General features: G+C 32.3%; 1 protein-coding gene across 1 annotated transcript in view; it reads left to right on the top strand.

Annotated features, from left to right (window-relative positions):
- LOC123694289 (BAI1-associated protein 3) overlaps nucleotides 1–17,471 on the top strand; it is a 55,725-nt gene that overhangs the window by 14,143 nt on the left and 24,111 nt on the right. Inside the window, exons 5-10 of the mRNA XM_045639681.1 lie at nucleotides 5,643–5,868; nucleotides 6,995–7,173; nucleotides 8,671–8,834; nucleotides 13,656–13,894; nucleotides 15,909–16,121; nucleotides 16,497–16,580. Coding sequence (XP_045495637.1) covers nucleotides 5,643–5,868; nucleotides 6,995–7,173; nucleotides 8,671–8,834; nucleotides 13,656–13,894; nucleotides 15,909–16,121; nucleotides 16,497–16,580 — 1,105 coding nt within the window. The remainder of the gene's footprint in view (nucleotides 1–5,642; nucleotides 5,869–6,994; nucleotides 7,174–8,670; nucleotides 8,835–13,655; nucleotides 13,895–15,908; nucleotides 16,122–16,496; nucleotides 16,581–17,471) is intronic.

Here is a 17,471-nt window from a genome sequence, read left to right as displayed (position 1 = left end):
AAAACAAAATTGGAACGTGATCTAGAGGGCAGAAATATTACGTATGAGAAGCGGGTGTCGCACGATAGCGCGGTGAAATGCATGCGAGCAAAATGCTAGAGCAGTACATATGAAACATCAAGTGTTATATGCTTCATAACTACATAGTTGCTTGCCCTAGCTCCGCTTTGACATTTGTTGTATTTTCTAAGAGTTGTTATCCTAATCCAGGCAGATACAACAAAGCAAAAATTGTTTATATGACCGAACGAACAGCTGTGTGACTAACGCTTAAACTTCTTTTAAATATCTACCTATTTATAGATAAATAACAGACATAAGTTAAAACATTAATTTGTACATCAACATGATTAGAGTTATTATATCAGACTGCTCACCGTGCTATGAATTTATTCACTGTGATTTCTCATATTTAGTTACGTATTAAGCGAGCAGAAGTTCTACTTTATAAGCACTAATTAGAAATACTCGTAATTCAATACTTCGCTCGCTAATTGTTGCTGCAGGGTTCTATTGCTGTAATAAAATGAATTTAATTTAAATATAGAATGTTTCTTAGTTTTCTTTTGATGAAAGGTTGTTTATTAGATAGACATTGTCTATTGTTTATTTTTTGTATTTCTGTTAAGTGTTAACAAATCACTATTTGGGATCCATAATGCTATATGTACGCTATGTATAATATAAAACGCAACTCGTTAATGCGATGGATAAATCAAGTCACGTTTCCAAAGCTTAAAAAAAATGTTCTATTCATAAAATATTTATACAGCCAGCAAATTTTCTATCAATGAACACTTATTGTACGGTTCAGTCTATAAATCTCCCAACCTGATTTATCCATGGGTGTAACGAGATTATCCCGATGAATATGACAATAATTTTTCAAACTTCGCCAGCCTTCGGCGGCAGAAGCCAGTAAATTCCCTTGGCTCCCTTACCCAAGTATTTTTGTGTTATGGTTCAAGTTCATAAATAAATAACAATATTCCTAAATGTAGCCTCGTTTATCAGACCCTTTTTTAAGCCTAGTGAATCTGCTCAATGTAGAGGTATCTAAATATACTTACCCACTAAATATGAATACAAAATAAATTTATAGGTACCTTCTTAAACACTAATAAACATTTCTAGATTCATAGTTATATATTAAATATCCACATAATTCTTTGCCGCCAAAATAAACAATTTCGTAATGAAAATCTGGGTGTGAGAATTATTTGAAATTATATATATTTGACATCAAAGCCGAAGGCGAAAGTGCTTAAGGCTGAAAATGTTAATATTATGATATTTGTTGTTATAAGACTTGTTACGAGAACTTGAGTTATTTTTAATATAATTGCCTTATAAGGGCACGTAGGCGAGCAGCGGCAGGCAAAAGCAATATAAAAATTGTAATACTCTAAATGCTTCACATATTAAACGCGAATTATTAAAAATATTAATAATTTCTGTATAAAATTTACAGTATCTATTATTAAAGGAATAGTTGTATTTTTATCTCATTAATTAAAACTTAGTCGCAACTTTGCAGTATGTATGTCATATTTTTCGTAGGGTGGTAACCTCTTATTCTCAATTAAACAAATATAAAGCATGGTTAATATCGTACTAAGCTCTCTGTAAGATAAGCAACCACTCAGTAAAACCTCTGTTAATCAGTCCTGTAGTTACAAAGTCAAACCAGAGAGAGTTAATCAGTGAATCAGAAGTAAGAATAATAGCAACGTAGGTATACCATATCATATTCTTTTATAAGTACATAGTTATTTATTAAAATATGGCTATATAAATGCTCCCACCTATTAAGGTGTTAAAAGAATTATCTTTAGTAGAGATATACAGAAAACATAATATGTAAAACTATGTTTGGGGTGTGAAACTGTGAATTATGTCGATGTTCTTTCACACAACAGAAAAACTATTGAAATTTGGTATGCAGGAATGATGTGGAATGTTACAGTTCCGTCGCAGTATAAACTTAATATCACTTTACACGTGCACAATAAAACTGACTTGTACTCAGAATAAGAGATGACATTATCTACTACAAGCCTACTACTATAAAAGGCATCATAATGAGAATGAAACGTATTTTTTTGATCGTCTAAAGTCTAAATAAATACAAAATATTTATAGAACAAGGGGTGACTATTTTGTAATAAAATTATGAGCATAAATGAAGATAAAATGCGTGGAATTTGGTAATTATAGTTTTATATGATATCAAGACGAACCTGTCATCAAATAAAATATTTTTATCAATTTCAATAAAATAACTTAAACGGATAGTTCTTCTCTGTAGAAATTATTTCCAGAACTTAATTGTTTTGTTATATGAAGCTTAAAAGTACCTACCTCATAGAGCGAACAGCTTCGCGAAGCAAAGAAGTATATAGCTCACTTATTATCATGTGGACGTGGCTCGGTCGACAAAAATTACAGCACACTTCATTTTCCTAAAGTTTCAGTTACTGGAATAATTAGTACGCAGGTGTACCTACCTATTGTTTAAACATGATATTTTAAGAAGCAAAATTTCCACAGATCAATAATTAATGTTGACGTTGTAGGTATCTTTCTTGTCCGTGATAAAGGCTTTGTCTCCAATTAGGCGGTACAAGTGGGATGCCCGAGATGCCAATTTAGAGGATTCTGTTGTTACTGCCCACATACGTAGTTTGTTGTTGTTGTTAGGCATTGATGCCAATTTCACTTCTGTTATTGGTCACTGGAGATTAAGCTTGTTCAAACTTTGTTTATGACGCAATACAAATGTTTTTTTTTTATATTATTATACACGTATTTTCCAAGTCCTATTTATACATGGAAAATTTCCAACTCATATTTTTACGTGGAAAATTTGCTGGTCAATCATATAAAGTGTTAAAGAAATGATGTCGTATTTCAAATATCTATTGATTATTTATTTTGAAATTAAACATGTTATATAAAGCGTCATTATTTTTCAATATAAAAAGGTATGTTAAATATAAATAATCGTAAATATATAGTATTGAAAACAAGAATCAACATAAATAACCAATAATAGGGAATCAACTGATTGAGTTTATTGAAAATCCGTATCTACAATATTCATATAATAATCATTCCAATTTGATTCAATGTCGATTAATTGGAAATTTATTACATTACAAGCGATAAAAAGACAAAGGCGGAATTATTTTATCAGGTATTCGAGATATTGTAAATGTAATGCTGATGAAGCTCTGATGATGAACAGTCAAATTTTGATGATGGAATTTATTAAAGTTTTGTAAGAATTAAAGTTTGAATCTATTTGTATAATAGTTTTACAATTTTAATTGTATCTTAAAATGCTCTATAAATTAATTAAAATCCTAGGTTTGTTTTTAAATTCAAAATGAATGCCATGTCCGTCTCCGTATTAAAAAACTTAAAGATTTAATGTCAGAAACATCTGGATGTAAACTTTGTTCCTTGAGCTAAAGGGGGTGGAAAATTATAAAGCTAAGGATTTCTCTTCAAAACCACTCAACTAATATCAATTATTATACGAAGCAATACTTACAACAAATAAGTTTTATTAAAGTTTTTAGATGTCACGTTTGTGTGGGTAACCATTGCATAATATTTCCGGATTTACTTGTTTGTTATGAACAGTCAATATATTAATTAACATTTAGTTTAAATAATGCATTAATTATATATATTTTTTACTAGTCAAAAATTGATTTAATACATTGGAACAATTATAGTTAAAAAATAAGATAGGTACGTTTAAAGAACGTTGTGTTACAAAGCAAGCAAAATTAAATTCTTAATAGGTATTCCAAATTACTTTATACATCTACAAAACGTAATGGATATATCGTAGAATATAAGTTCAACTAGACATATAAAGTATATCGTACTTACATGTTTCCGGCAAAGTACACAATACTCCTCGTCATGAATTCTATAGAAAACCGACTTGGGTTTTGGCAATATAGAAAATGTAGTTTATCTTTCATCAACTGTTATCTATTGCTCATTGTGAGTTTTCTATTGTTGCTAAACTTGTTTTAAAGCTCATACAAGCTCAAATATAAATTATTATATTTGAATTAGCTGTTTAGACATATCACATTAAAGTGAAAAGTAATTCCAACACAATATTGTAATTTGTAAGTTTAATGTTTACATCCTTTATTAATTATTTATCAATTTATACAAAAGATTGTTTGGAGAAAATATAATAATTTAAAAAAAAACTTCAGCTGACTTTTTTAACATTCACACTTCTATCCAGGCTAACATTTTTACTAATATAATTTTAAGTGTGAAACTTGAAAATGTGTCCTTTTGGCAGAGGTATTAGGTAAGTACACAATAATACGTTTCAATGATCCATTACATTTTTAATACTAATCCTACTATAATTATTGATTGATTTATTTCAGAGCGCTGTAATTTAAAGACAAAGTAATTTCCAAATAGAAACTAACGATCAACTAGTTTTCTTATATACTAAATTACTTGATAACTACTCAAGTAATTTGTTTACTTCACTCCTTAATCATTTTCTTGAAACTTTATCCATCGGGGAAAGTAATGTACCTCCATCTTATTTGTTTTACTTGTTGAGTAAATAGCAACTCGTCCTATATGTTCAAAGTTCAACAAAAGTCTAATATATAACTTCCAAATGATTTTATTTAAGTACACTTGCAGGTTTTGCTTTGTATAATTTGAAAGAAAATATATGAAGTGTGATTCGAGCCTAACTTACAGTATATTATTAAAAATTTGTAAACGTAAACAGTGTCGGAAACAGGGCTTTCAAACAAAATTTCCACGCAAGAGTTAGCTGTTTTGACAGCTTCACTGCATAGTTTCACTACACTGGAAAGTTTTTTGAGCTGTTGAATAACGAACTAAGCCTAACTGAATCATAGAACAGGTTTTCCTGCTGGATTTGCAAATATATTATATAGATTAAATAAATAATAAGCAGGACCATTTAAACAATATATTAAATGATACTATTTTTGCAATCTATAAATAACTATCTTACCGCCCGCTGCTTCGCCCGCTTTGTCTAAAACTTAATAAATTATATACTAAAAGAGGAAGGCCTCTTGAATCACTCTATCTATTAAAAAAACTGCATCAAAATCCGTTGCATAGTTTTAAAGATTTAAGCATACAAAGGGACATAGGGACAGAGAAAGCGACTTTGTTTTATAGATACTATGTAGTGATAGTGATGTTTCCATATGTTTCCTACTTAAAATAATCTACCTACTATCGATGATGAGATCTAAATCGATGAGGCGCTTTCCGACCCCGGCTTCGCCTCCGTGGTCAAAGGAAATTCCCGAGGGAATTACCTATTTCACCGCGCTGAAAAGTAACACATCTCTCCTTCTAGACTCTTCTATTTAAATATAAATCATATTATTACAAACTTTCTTCGATGCGTGTAGAAGAAAGACAAACCCACTTTATCATTTATAATATTAAGTACAACACTAGTATTGCCAGTATGTGTATTGTTATATTCTATAGTACATAGTAATTAGTATAAAGTATAGTAAGGAAAGGATAAGGAGATATTGTGTAAAAGAAACAACGCGTGACAGCTTAAATCGTTACCTTTGTACTGTATTGTTCAGGGTTCAGCGATCCGTATTGCATGTTGGGTATCCAACCGGCGTCGCTGCCCGCTTCCCCGAGGGCTTCAGAGGACGAGGGTCGCAAACACGGCTTCCGCTTGAGTTTCAAACGCCGTGACGGACGTCAACAGCGTGACAGTTTGGGCAGGCTGCCAGCCCGGTACATTCGCGCCACAAGTGTGCGACCTCACACCCTGTCGCCCAAATGGAATGAGACGTTCAAATTGTAAGTTGTATATATATTCAATGTTGGTAGGTACTCTCATTTGGTTTTGTTCACGTTTTTCTTTATTCTAAATTACGAATGAAGGTAGTTAAACGTATTCACAATTGATAAGAATTTTTAATCTACCCACAAAAAAATAATATCACCATCGCATATTTTCTAATGCAATCGGCAGTTCATTAAAATACGTTAATGTTATGTACTAACGAAATCATATTAATATTCATTGGATAAAAGTATACATATAATATTGTTTTTTTATAATAAATTAGATTATTAATTCTTCGTACTCGAATATCGAGAAAATTGTCAGTAGTAGTGGTTCTATTCTAGGAACTTCGTCGCCATAATAAGGTGGATGATTAATGTCTACCTTTCATAATTTATTAACAGGAACGTAGGCACTATAAATGCGACATGATACTGTGAAATGGCAGATAGTAGGTACATGCAATAAATAAAGACCGTCATAAAGTAGTTATATAATAAATGAATTTTATTCCATGGAATATTCACATTATTTCCACACTATGAATATTCACATTATTTTTATTTAATATGCATTGTCTTACCTATACATTAACAACCGCTTTTAATACGAAGAAAAAAAAGGCCTCAAAAATCGATAGGATTTATCATTTAAGCAAATTATCATTAAAAATGTTTAATCTAATTTGCTTTTATATTTAATGTGTGTGTACAAGTGTGACCTCATAAATAAGAGTTATCTCAATTCAAATTAATTTAATTTCGTTTAATAAAAAAGGAACATAACGGTTTAGGACATTCAGTGGTTAATACAAAGGGTAACTTATTACAATGCAAATTGGTACAGAGCAGACACAGGTGAGAGCTGTAAAAACACGTAAAAGTATCGAATTTACACGCGGGCCATTCCACTTATTTAAATTTTAATAACTTAATACAATTGAAATATTATGACAGTTTAACGTAGGAAAGAGGTTATATCACAAAGTCATGGAAGTATTTGCATATCTTATGTTATATGTGTGATTTGAACCAATCTTTCATGGTTAATGAATTAAATGGATCCATGCAAGACTCCAACAAAGAGTCATCTATTGAATACACTTGCACACATAAACACTAGTAGCTATTTTGGCAGTGACATAGACGACATATCATCGGATGTGCTACACCTAGACATATGGGATCACGATGATGAGAGCTCCGTGCTAGATGCCGTATCCCGTCTCAACGAGGTCCGTGGCGTCCGCGGCCTCGGTCGTTTCTTCAAGCAAGTGTGCCAAAGCGCTCGTCAAGGGAGCCAGGATGATTTTCTTGGTATGTTTCATGTTTTTATTTATGACATATTAATTGTTTTATCACAATCCCGTTCTATTTCAATAAAGGCAAGTTCTCAATTAATACTGAAATTGTTTAAAATATCATAAAACGAACATAATAATAAAATTACGCCATTGAATTCACCTGATAATAATTATTATAAATTCAAAAAGTGATAAAAATGAGAGTTAAAATTCGACTAAACTACATACACTACTTGAAAGAAATAAAGTGAAACAGAGCCCTCTAATTAAATTAAACAATTAAATAACCTTTTTTGTTACTTTGCACCTATACTATAATTATTATTAACGTTATGCTTTCGTTCACGTTACAAGCTATTAAAGGCGATAAAAGCTTGTAAATACAATTTAAATCCCAATTGCATGTGAAACGCACATAAACAGAGTCAAATTGGCCAATCTGCGTTTAAATTAATACTGAAAATATACAAGAACACCGAAATTTGTGAGTAAAGTTGATTACAGAGGGAGAAATGACTATAAAATTTACAGAATCATTTTCGTAATAACTTTATGAGTTTTTGAAATGTATCAATGAAAACATACATAACATCGCGACAAAGTAACCAGCACCCGCCAAAATATTGAATACTTTAAGATTGAATAATATTGTGATGGTAGTAATTGTCAATAATAAGCGTGTGTTTTGGCATTCAATTGTTTTGGTAAAATTTTGCTGTATTGTGGGCAAAATATAATAGCCGTCGTTTGTTATAAGTACTTATGATGTTCATCTATTTATACTTATTGACTTCGTTAATTAACGTACACTTTTGTTTGCTTCATTATAACAAACAATATTTTCTAAAGGTATCACAGAATTTGACGGCGTAGTACTTATGTTATTATGAGAATGTTTTTTATTAGGCCTATCTATGTAGGTCAGTTATTTTTAGGTTACCTATGTGATTATTTATATATTGATAGATATTGATATATCTTCTATTCAATGTTTTCTGAAAAATAATATTATGTTGAGACGATTTGAAATTTAAAACTTTGGAATTATTTAGTTCAAACACGAAATTTTGTGTTGATATTTTTTCGTGTCGAGGTTCAAATTTGAGAGCGTGTACAAAAATTGGATATATCAGAATTGGTAGAGGGAAGATCTAATATTTATTTAACGGGGAAAGCGGTGGTTTCATTTGAAATTCGCGTAGAAAAGGAAATTATTTTAGCATGTTCCGACAGCAAAGCTTTGCTGTGCAAGCTTTAAAATTTTGTAAAAGATTGTATCTACAATTAAACAATTTATTTATTCAACAGTATGACGGTTGTTAATTACATGTAGTTAACTCTGTCATTAATTTATAGAATATATTAGTAAGTAAAATCTCTGACACAATCAATGTATCGTATTTCATTAATTAGATAAAAAAGAAGCTCACCGCTATTAATTTATAGTGACAATTCGTAAATATAAAAGAGATCGTATTTCCAAAATTTCTAACAACTGATTATTTTATAGGATGTGTCAACATACCGCTACGAGAGATCCCGTCAACTGGGGTGGAGGCGTGGTACAAGCTGGATGCCCGCTCCCAGCGCTCGTCAGTGCAAGGCAGGATTCGACTGCGACTCTGGCTCTCTGCCCGTGAAGCTGGGAGACATGATGACGATAATTGGCAACAGGTCAGTAAAATAAGACCGATTTGATTGTAAATATGATTTATAAACGATGACTGAAATATTTGTACGCGCAAAACTTCTAAGTTCTAAGAGACTGCACCAAATTCTAAGACCAAATTGGATTTTTTTTTTCTTTTATGGGTATTGCCAGAGAAAACTTTGCTTGAAAAATAAAATATATTTTAAAGAGTAGCTGACTTTTTATGCTATTTTAACTAAAACCTATTTTTGTATATTTATGTAATACTTAGAAACTTTATTAAAATTTAATGTAATTATGAACATTATACATAAGCACGTTAACCGCTATATTATTTGTGAATAAAATTCGAATTGAATAATGAATATTAGTGTGTAACTGTAAAAAAAAAAAATTACTCGCTGGATATGTAAATTACCTGTCGAGAATCTTTAATAACGAAAACTGAAACTGAAAGGGAAACAAATCGAAATAGAGTAAACGAAAACGTCTAAAAAACTTCGGTTAGTTCTGTCAGTTTTTTCATCTCTGGTACGCGTAGGTACGTATCAAAACCGCATAAAAGGTTTTTCTTAATGGAAATCTGAAATGATAATGCCAAAACCAATGACCTATTATACTAGTAGACGCGGCATACGCCAACATCATTGCACTAAAAAACAGCGTAATTAATACATACCTACTTACTAACGCATTATCACCAATACAGTTATTCTCTCTTTCACTCTCACGCACGAGACATAATACATGTCTCACTCATGTACTTCGTAATAACAACTGCCGATTAAAATACAAAAAGAACGTCCAGGCACGACGCTGAATGGTGCGTGACTAAGTGGAACTCGGGCACTTACCTGAGTTTTTTCTTGCCAAAATAGAGAGCGGGTAACGTATCTAGCTCTTTTATAATATATCATAGGCCAAAACATTTTAAATTTTAAACATAAAATATTTTAATCAGTAATTATTATCGTTCGTTCATAAGTTCAATAATTGATTTGTGATTATATTATTTTATTTGGATAAAGGAGGTTTTAATCTTGTTTGTAGGTATATTTAACACTGGCAACAATTATGTATCGTGTTTTTTTTAGAACGATAGAAGAACATTTTCAAAATTGTGTATAGGTATATAGTTAGCTATATGAATTAAACTTTTGTCTTTTTTATATTTCTTGAAATATAAAAAAAAGTTATAATTTAAAAGAAATTTCGTCTAATTATTAACCTTCACGAATCCCATGTACCCGTGGTTGAGACTTAGTCTTAGAGTTCATTTCTTGTTTGTACTAGGTACTATAGAAAGTAAGTTAAACCTATGATATACAAAAGAGCTAGATACGTTACCCGCTCTCTATTTTGGCAAGAAAAAACTCAGCTAAGTGCCCGAGTTTCACTTAGTCACGCACCATTCAGCTTCGTGGCTGGACGTTCTTTTTATATTTTAATCGGCAGTTGTTATTACGAAGTACATGTGTGAGACATGTATTATGTCTCGTGCGTGAGAGTGAAAGAGAGAACAACTGTATTGGTGATAATGCGTTAGTAAGTAGGTATGTATTAATTACGCTGTTTTTAGTGCAATGATGTTGGCGTATGCCGCGTCTACTAGTATAATAGGTCATTGAGTTAAACACTTTATTAATGCTTTTATTACGAGAGTCATTAAGTAATAATTGTGTGAAGATAAACGTAAAGGGTTAATAGCTATAGAGACAATAACAGCTATTGACGACACATAACAAACGATCATACAGTTTAATAGCTTTTAGCGAAAAGCCTATAAAACTTTTATGTTTTACGCAGTAGTTTAGCAGATTGCCAATATGCCTCTGAGTCTGAACCACCATAACCTAATGTTATTAGGTACATATCCGGTTTAATTACGTTGTTAAGTGAAGCTTATTGCACACCGTGTCGTTATTAAATTTTTCATTTCAAATACCAACCTTACATGTGATCATATTATGTGATATTCCTCTCTAACCCTTTGTATTTAATATAAAATTAATTATAGATACCTATCTAGTTAAGCTTTTCGTTAAAGAATCTTTTCTCGAAATTGAGCCTGTTTTTTTTTCTATTGTTGTTATTTATTATCATTTCATATTCAATTAAACTTAAATTTCAAATTTTCATTTATTAATATATTTGAAACTTAGGTCGTCCTATTATTGTCGTTTTTTTCGTATTTTTACAAAAGTTGAATAAATTCTGAAAATATTGAATAAATTCAGTTGAAATGTTGAACCTCCGCGGGTTGTCTTATCATGCGTAAGGTTATATGCGTATTTATATCGATAACACATGGCATCTTGACTGTTATTCCCGGTATAACATATCCGCTGGGCGCTGAGTGAACATCTTCGGCCTCGCGTAATAAGTGAGCGAGCGAGTGAAGCGGAATTGCGATTACACGATAAATCCAATTCATTCCCTTGAGATACTTTATTCACTTTACATTCAATGGGACCGGCTCTTTTACGCTTCAAAAGTTTTCACGTTCCAGTTTCTTTTCCAGCATTTATAGATAATCCACTTATATCTCCTTTAAAATGTTTTAATGATGCCATTACCTGATTTGAATGTGATTATTTGTTGCACTTCTTGTTCGAGTTTATAACTCCTATCGTGTTATGTCCAGCTTTAGGTAACGTTTGATTTTTATAATGCTTTAGTAATACAAATTAAGCCCTTTAAAAAATGACTTATAACTGAGCAAATTTTATCATTATTTTTTGTAAGTATTTGAAATTTTGCACATAATTTATTTACCAATCTTTACTTTTGCGAAATTAACTTATTAATAACTGCAGTTCAATCGATGGGACGCGAATAGCGTGCTAGTAGGTATAATTGCTATAATAGTCTAGGTTTGTATAGGGTAACAGGTGTGGTGATTCACAATCATTTTCCATATGTGCAGTACACTCATTTCTCATACATTCACATTGTGGTGAATACGAGGAAGTGAGTTCTAATTGTATTTTTGTAATAAATCGGTTCAAAACGAAAGGACCAAAATGTACATTAAAAGTACAAAGGTGGCAAAAATTAAAAAGAAAATACAGGTAACATTTTTAAAGAATTTGCATATTAAGTATAACATCTTACACCTGCTATTGCAATTGAATTTTCAATGCGTTATGTTGCATTTCACCGACGTAAGTGAACGAATTCTAACATTTCACCTTTATTACAATTGCTAGGAATTGTTCTTGTTTGTATTTCCTAGAAAGCAACATATTGTAAGGTTAATGTTTTTCTATTATTGCCTTGGAATATTATCTAAGGCTGGTTCACACTTTGATTAGTGCGAGTGCAGGTGATTAGTGCAGGTGTTTAGTAACTACGTGTGGACAGCGACTGTTTAGTGCAAGTGTTTAGTAGGCTGTGTAGTAAAGTGAATAGAAGCGTGTTCTATTTTTTTGCGAGTGGACTGCGAGTAGCCACGTCCCGCGCGCCCTCCCTTCCCCCTCACTCGCAGTGTGCCTGCCTAAACACGTCTGGACACGAGTGTTTAGTGTTTAGTGTTTAGCGTAGTGTGTAGCGTCGCGAATTGCACCATTGACCTGCACTCCCACTAATCACCTGCACTCGCAGTTGAATTGGACACTACTCGCACTACACACCTGCACTCGCACTAATCACCTGCACTCACACTAATCAAAGTGTGAACCAGCCATGATTAAGAACGTTGGCTGAATTATTATTTACGTAGTATTCATTGAACAAGAACAATAGGAAAATTTGTTATAAGTAAAAGTTTCTTAAAAATTTTAATATAATGAAAACACAATTTAATTATGATAATACTTTATTGAAATTTAAACTTATAGCACACCCCGGACACTCCATACAAAATTATCGTTTTGACAGTCACACTGTAGAGACTGCAAATGTGTGTGTTAACGCTTTATGGTTGGCACATTTTTGACTAGCGTAAAAAAAAATTCGCGTTTTTCTGATGAAATACATCCGTAAACAGCACAATATCTAACCATTTTCTACGAAAAACGATGATCACAAATCCAAAATAATAAAATTACTTTAAGTCAATTTGATTAATGTTGTCAATCTTCGTTGCGTATCGTCCCTGTAGAAAAATATGGACCATTTTATGTCTGATCGTGCGGGGTGAGGTAAGTGTTTAATTTTGGCGGGAGGCGGAGAGTGTCCGTTCTGTAGCGTTTAGCTACTATTATGTATTCTGTGCTTATAGTTTTGTATTACACAGTCTTTCTATATTTGACATTAGTTTTGCCATTGTGTTCGTAGAGTTGATTTGAATTGCAGTTGTTTTACAATTTACATAGATACCATCGCATCAAATTTCCCGGGTGATGGCTTACTTGATACCCAATATCATATTCCTGGTATATTCATATCCGCTTTGCATATGAACCAAAGATCAAACCTTTAGTATATTTGCTCGGTCTAAATGGTCTGAAATTCATATTACTACGAGTATTAGTTGCAAATTGCAATATTCCTGGAAATACAGGAATATAGGCTACACGTGCTTTGAAGGATTAGCATGTAATCTGATACTTACTTGTGTGTTACTAATTATCGGGATATATAATTATATATTAGACCGGGAATTTAAAAAATATACGATTTATGCAATACAGCAAGTTACATAATAGTGTTATTGTTTTGTTATTTTTTTGTGACTGTACCGACGCGACGTTATATAACTTTTACTTATTTAATCAATCAATTGCCTATTAATTTTATATTACGCGAGTACCTAGTGCTCCGTTTTAATGTTGATGTAAAACAAATTATCAATGATGCACCGGTCTTAAAGTACTTACAGAAATGTTAATTTATTGTCAAAGGTACGCCAACACGAGCGCCTCTTCGGAGTTCTCCTAGCGCATGAGGTGGAAACAGCGTCCAACGCTCCCAGTGAAGGTGCTGAGAGCGACAGCCATGCATGGGAGGGCGACTTGTGCGGCGCAGCTCAGACGCTGCTACATCAACATGCTGTGCAGGGCGACTTGAGCCCGCTGCAAGCTGCTATCGCACGCTTTGCTGCTGCCTGCCGACTTAATAGTGATGCACCGTTGGACCCAAAGTAAGTTTATGGGAGATCATGAAATTTACTTTTTTGTATTGCATTGTGTACGGATTTTTTCTATTTAAGTATGAGTGTTATTTTCACAAAAGAAAACTTTGCTCAGTTCAAAACAAGAATCTAACAATCCAATAACTATCCAATTAAACCGAATGAGTAATTAAGTGAGGTCAATAACATATAATGTATATAATAATTTCATGTTATAGAAATAATTTAATGTAATAGCGCTTAGCGAAATCTACAGTGATAATTTAGTGCCTAAACGCCTAGCAATTTCCCTAATAAATTGATTGTTAGTAATCAATCATTTAATTGATATTGATTCCGTTGCTGTTGAAACTGTCAATAAAATTGTTTATCGTTAAAAACATCATTACGAACTTAATTATGAATTTTATGCATATTGACCCACAACAAAATAACTTTCACGGATTTTAAGCCGTACAATTTCATACATCAGGAAGCAATATGTTTATTATAAACTTCATACAATTTTCAGCAGATCGCCGTGAGGTAAATTAATTAATTATGGGTCGATCTGAATATCCATTAATTGAATCAGAGAATAAATGCACGTCCGATAGAGTAACTTTGTTCTCGTAGATTGCATTACTGGTGACGTAAAGCCATCTGCAATACAATTTCCTGGGAGTAATTAATCGAACGGAACACGTAAAGGAACGTTGCATCTGTTTTTGACGCGCTATTAAAACCTCAGTAAAGGTAAATGGTTGCCGTGGCTTTACATACACGTTAGAGAGCGCTCCATTAGACACGACCCTTTGAAAAAATTATTTACAGCGCACGTAATTAAGTTACGGTTTAGTTTTTTTGCTATTTGCTAAACGTGAAAACTTTATTGTATGAAGACAAAATATAGTGTGTTATAATACATCCTTATATTGATACAGTTAACAAACTTTGTTGACTTTGATATAAATCTGGAGTTTCGAAGTTCCTCTCCAGGTGTAAGTAATTACGAGACCATAACTGACTTAAACTTGTGATGCTGTTAACTATTATTCCCATACTAAAACAAGACAATATGGTCATAGACATGTTAATGTACCGGTTATATATGTATAATTCTATATTGTAGGTTTGTCATTTTGTCTTTAAAATATACCTGAAAAATTATTATTATTTTATTACCAAATTTTTATGCTAATTAACAATAAACTTAAAACTAACATTGATTGATAAAAATTAAAGGCACTCTAAAATTAAATGGTGAAATGTATGATGTAATTAAACATTTCAAAATAACATTCATAATATTTAAAATTGCCAATTTATTTTATACTGTATACATTTTGTGGTAAAGCAATTGGCATTCCAAAGTAAATAACACCTTCCGCTCACAGAGCTCATCAAAATTTAATTACAGATGTTTTGCCAACCTCAAATTATTTATACGCATATTGTCCTTCATATAAATCCTATGAAATTACAAGTACAAATGTAATATTAATAAATTGCAAGAGTGAATATAAGCATATTGGGTACTCTTTTTTCCAAAAAAAATACTAATAAAATATAAGTAGGTATTGAGAAGAAAGCTCATTTTTCACCAGCTCCACGCGAATGAATTCCTGATATTCTTGAAATAATTTGTGCATGTGCGCTTTTGTTCAGACGAATAGACTGAAATCTGTCTTGGGAACACCCAATTTAATGTTACGCTGTTTCTGCGTGAAAGAGTGACAAACATCTATATATCCATACATTATTACAAATTCTCTTTTTAAAATACCTGCACAGTATTATATTATCTGTGGTAGTACTTAAATCTTCTCTAGAAATATAATTATGTACAATGTACATAATTCCCGTGTCACAATGTTAGTTACCATACTCCTCCAAAACGGCTGGACCGATTCTCATGGAATTTTCTGTGCATATCGGGTAGGTCTGAGAATTGGCCAACATCAATTTTTCATACCCCTAAGTGATAAGAATTATTATTCTTAAATAAATAGTTATTATTATAATATGCAATATTACCAATCAGGTACATGTTCAAACTGCTAAACGAACTAGAGCGAGCATGGTGTGCTAGCGAGGCGCTATTAGGGGGTGGCAGTGGGGACGCGGGCGCGTGTGCGTCGCGCGACGAAGAGCGCTGGCTCGCAGACTGCTTCGGGGAGTTTGTGGAGCGCGCATTGCATCAATTGCGACTCCATAGGGACTTGTATCCCGTGCTGCATCATCTCAGCTTGAACAAGTAATTATTTTTAGTTTATGTAATGAAAAAAGAGTTGTGAGTACTTATGTACACGCGTTAGACTTAGAAGTTATACTTCTTTGGCGTATGGAAAAAAAAATACTAGAATATACAACTTGAACATAGTTATCAATTTTCATACCACCTAGAACTAACTTCAAATTTAGGTGTCGGTGTGCGCGCGCATTGTAAAAATTCACTCTCATCATTTTTCTCCATCGCGCCAAAAGAAGTATAACTTCAAAAAGTTGTTTAGTAGGTATTATGCTGTAACAATTTGTTAAAATCAATAGAATTTTATCCCCTTCGTTTTCAGAGTCGATAGTAAGTTCAGTTTATAGATTTTTTAGTTATATATTGTAATTCGTTTAACAGGTTGGAATATCTTCTGAGATGCTTAAATCAGCTGTCCCAGATGAAAGCTTTCTGGAGGTGCTGTCCGTTCAGTAAGGAAATGCGGTAAGATATTTATATAGGTAGTTGAATTTTGAATATAAATTGTGTAATTACCTAACTGTGGTCTGCGCATTCACCCGCAATAGCAATTATTTTTCGTTTTTAACAAAAATATTTCAATTCGAACCAGCATTTCTTGAGATTATACCAAAACAAAAACCAACTCTGCAGCTTTTTAATGTAAGCATATAATACCTATGCCGACACACAAATTATATGAGTGGATACGGGTTGACATAATTAAAATCTATACATATAATAAATCTGTAGAAGGGTCAATTCTGTACATTGAAAATATTGAAAAAATAACTAGCAGGGGGTGTTACTGGATCGATACCAAACCCAAATATGTGATTAAAAAATTTTTTGTCTGTCTGTCTGTCTGTCTGTATGTGAAGACATCACGTGAAAACTACCGGTTCGATTTCGATGAAACTTGGTATAATTATACCTTATTATCCTGGGCGTAAAATAGGATACTTTTTATCCTGTGAAAAATACGTAGAAAAAAAATTAATCTCAATTTTTCAGTTATCCATAGACGTTGTTCTGTAGTAGGTACCGCGAACACACGTTGCGTATTATTATAGACCTAGCCGTATTTGGGTCCAATAGATATTTATAAGATGTCATTGTCCGAGTTACTCAAAATGGAAAAATAAACCATCCACGCAAAGACCGACATCCGCGCGGACGGAGTCGCGGGCGGAAGCTAGTATTAAATAATATTGTATCTTCATAGGAAACCCTTAAAAGTACAATTAATAATTAATTAAGGAAAGATGAGACGAATCCATAATACCGTAATTAATCGGATCCAGAGCAAACTTTATCCAAGAAATTAATATTTATCTCAGCATAGATAAGATATTGAGAGAGATTTTTGGATTATCC

This window comes from Colias croceus, chromosome 9 (genome assembly GCF_905220415.1).
Source record: "Colias croceus chromosome 9, ilColCroc2.1".
Classification (NCBI taxonomy): domain Eukaryota; kingdom Metazoa; phylum Arthropoda; class Insecta; order Lepidoptera; family Pieridae; genus Colias; species Colias croceus.
This window is presented reverse-complemented; position numbering and strand designations above follow the sequence as displayed.